Source organism: Octopus bimaculoides, chromosome 15 (assembly GCF_001194135.2).
Source record: "Octopus bimaculoides isolate UCB-OBI-ISO-001 chromosome 15, ASM119413v2, whole genome shotgun sequence".
NCBI classification, from domain to species: Eukaryota; Metazoa; Mollusca; class Cephalopoda; order Octopoda; family Octopodidae; genus Octopus; species Octopus bimaculoides.
The window spans coordinates 2684831-2688217 of record NC_068995.1 but is presented as its reverse complement, the minus strand read 5'-3'; the positions used below and the strand labels follow the sequence as shown (position 1 = coordinate 2688217).

Here is a 3387-nt window from a genome sequence, read left to right as displayed (position 1 = left end):
TATATATATATATATATATAAAAACACACACACGTGTGTGAGAGTGAGAGAAGGAGCTGACCTTTACCAGCCAGTAATGACAACTGCAGACATCTATTTGCTTGACCCTGCTAGACATAGCAGTTGAATTCTGCTGCACATCACACCTTCCTACCTCAAATCAATAAGGACATTGGATAAATGTAACCCTGGACATATCGCTGGAACCCTTTTGATTATAGTTGTGTTTGAGTGGCGCTGACCCAGAGTTAAACAACATCTACCAATCCCTACCAACAAACAACCACATGAGCCTCAACGTGGTTGCTCAGCCAGTTAGAAATAGCAGCTATAACTGACTCAAACAGGAAGGACACTCTTGACAAGTCAACTGAGATATTTCTCTCAAGGTGGTCCAGAAGGAACCCCTTTTTCAATCTGGGTTTGCTGTGATCATGAGAAACTGTCGCTGGGCCCTGCAACCCCCATCTAACAGTTGACAATAAATAGGGTAAAGTAGTTTTCACAAACCTCTTTCTGTGCTCGATACATGCTGCCTAATGCTTGAGTGTCATGAGGGTTCTTCTGCAGTTTCTTCACAGCATTCATACGTTCAGTCATCACTTGAGTTATATTGACATCCTGTAACAACACGCACACACACATCATTTTAGCCTGTTTGCTTCTTTTTATTTTGCCACGTAGACGGAGTCTCTTTGAGGTGGTTATAACCCCATCATCTCAACTCCCTGACTTACAGCTTTAGAATTTAAATTATGCTAATTTATTCACACTTTATATCACGTACGATATTGTACATATATTCAGTGATTCTCTAATCACTGCTTCGGTAACAACAGGTGAAGTTTGCTCTGCTGAAGAGGTTCAAATAAGACTGAAACATGTTCAGTTGTTCCCCAACCCCATATTTATCAGAACGATTAAAGTAATATTAGTCATGAAAAGCACCCAGTCCCACTCTGTAAAGTGGTTGGCATTAGGAAGGGCATCCAGCCACAGAAACTATGCCAAAACAGACAACAGAGCTTGGAATAGCCTCCTGGCTTGCCAGCTCCTGTAAACCATCCAACCCATGCCAGCATGGTGAATGGATGTTAAATGATGATGAGTCAAGCTAAGGTCTTTTTCTCATCACATAATTACTTCTAATGCAGATTTTTATTGCTCAATACATTAAATATGTTGACATCTACTTCATTTTTAAAAACACACATACACATATATAAACACACACAATGGATCTTGCTTTCAATGAAGCAGTTATTCTATCAACTGGATTATCTGCTTATTGAAACAGCATATAAAGTGGCTGAGTATTCCACAGACATGTCTCTCTCAGGTACAATCCACTTGAGTTTCTATACAGTTTCTGTCAACCTAATCTCACCCACAAGGTATGGGTTGACTCAAGGCTATAGAAAATGACACTCGCCCAAGATAGCATGTACTAGGATTGAACCTAAGACCTTGTGATGAAAAAGCAAACTTATTAACCAGTTGGCTATATTATGCCTAATGTCTTTTCTTTTTTTAATATCCACTTTTTCCATGCTAGTATGGGTCAGACAAAAATTCAATGAAGGGGTCTTTTATTCCAAATCTTTGAAGACACAGAGCCAGCTGATGATTTGTCAACAGGGGAAACGACAACAATGTCACTGCTTGTAACTTAATGATTTTTGGAGGAGCACAAATGTAAACGCATAACACATATACACAGTGAGCTTCGTACAGTTTCCATCTAAATTTACCCACAAAGCATTGGTTGGTCCTACATGTATACATATATAACATCATTTTATGTCCATTTTTTCCATGCTTACATGCATGTTTTTTTTCTTTTAATTTTTCTCCATTTTATCAGGGTGGGTAGGACAGCACTCATGAATCCAACCTTGTATTGTTTACCAGGATGTTTGAGATTAATGGTCGGAAGTTTATCCTTAAACCTGAGATATGATGCAGATATCTGCAATGGGATGAACCCCACTAAAAGCACCCAAGGACCAGATGGTGGTGGTGGTGGTGGTGGGTGGTGTTGAATACAGTAACAGCTTAAGTCTACCACTCCATCAACTCTGAATACAAAGACCTTGAAGGTACCACATCTGATCCCTTTTACAATTCTGCCGATCTATTGCCCTTGACAGGTGTTTTATTTTATTGACCCACTCACCCACAAGTTCAAAGCTGACCACAACAGGATTTGAGCTCAGAATGCAGAAAACCAGAACAAATATACAAGCTTTAACAAAACTGACAATTCTCATTTACAGATTCCTCTTCTATCTGGATCCCCTGCACCCATTTGTGGCCCCTTGTTCTAAATATTTCATCAGTGACCCACACTGCTGGCTACCCCTATGGAAAGGGAATGGAAAGATTTGCTTAAGGTATACAATATCACAGACTCTTGAGGAAGGGAGTGGGGGACAAGTGAACAAAAGAATTACAGATGGTTGAAACTTGTTACCTGTTGGCTGTCTTCAGGAAATACTGGGTCTGAATTTGAGTTTGTATCCAAGGAATCGAGTTTACCATTCCTTCCTGCAGCATACACCGACTGAGCTGTAGAGTTTTTCTGAAGTTCTTTAGCACGATGTTGGCTGCCACTGGACACCGGGAATTGAAGCCTTAATGGGGAATCTTTTACCATATCTTGAGGGGAGGGCAGTTGGTGGTGTTTGTTATTCTGAAAACAACAGCAAAAAAGAAAACCATTAAAATTGGAGGAAAAAAGGATGGTTTATTGTACATATTTATGAAAGAGGAAGAGAGGGGGAATATGAATTTGTGATATTGATGCTTTTCCCAAGTTCATTAGAGATAGAAAAGAAGTGACTTGGGTTTAACCAAGAATTGAAACAAAGTTAAGTCTAGGCTACCCACTTGTCTTGTAGCAGTGGGTAGTATTCATTATGGGATCGAATTGTTAACTGTTGAGATAAATGGGGGTTAGTGTGTGTGTGTGCGCGCGCACACATATCATTATCGTCGTTGTTTAACATCCGCTTTCCATGGGTTGTACAGTTTGACTGAGGGCTAGCAAGCCAGAAGGCTGCACCAGGTTCCAATTCGATCTGGCAAAGTTTCTACAGCTGGATGCCCTTTCTAACGCCAACCACTCTGAGAGTGTAGTGGATGCTTTTTATGTTCCACTGGCATGAGGGCCAGTCAGGTGGTACTGGCATCGACCACGCTTGGATGGTGCTTTTTATATGCCATCGGCACGGGAGCCAGTCAGGCGGCACTGGTGCACACACACACACATGGGTGTGTGAACAAACAAGATGTCCTCTTTTTGGCAACTGAATTAAAGAATAATTCCCACCTGCATTTCATTTCGATTGTGAGGACAGCATGGTGCTGGCCATAAAGTATGAAGCA

The 3387-nt window shown here is 40.9% G+C and overlaps 1 protein-coding gene across 2 annotated transcripts in view; it reads right to left on the bottom strand.

Moving 5' to 3' along the window:
- Positions 1-2714, bottom strand: part of LOC106879242 (protein Son) — an 8761-nt gene extending 6047 nt beyond the window's left edge. The window contains exons 1-2 of one of the 2 annotated variants that reach the window (XM_014928731.2): positions 2474-2714; positions 511-621 (exon numbers count right to left, since the gene is read on the bottom strand). In XM_014928731.2, the coding sequence (XP_014784217.1) occupies positions 511-621; positions 2474-2656 (294 nt within the window). In that variant the 5' untranslated portion in view covers positions 2657-2714. The remainder of the gene's footprint in view (positions 1-510; positions 622-2473) is intronic. The other variant, XM_014928732.2, reaches the window with a different exon arrangement.
- Between the last annotated feature and the right edge of the window lie 673 nt (positions 2715-3387).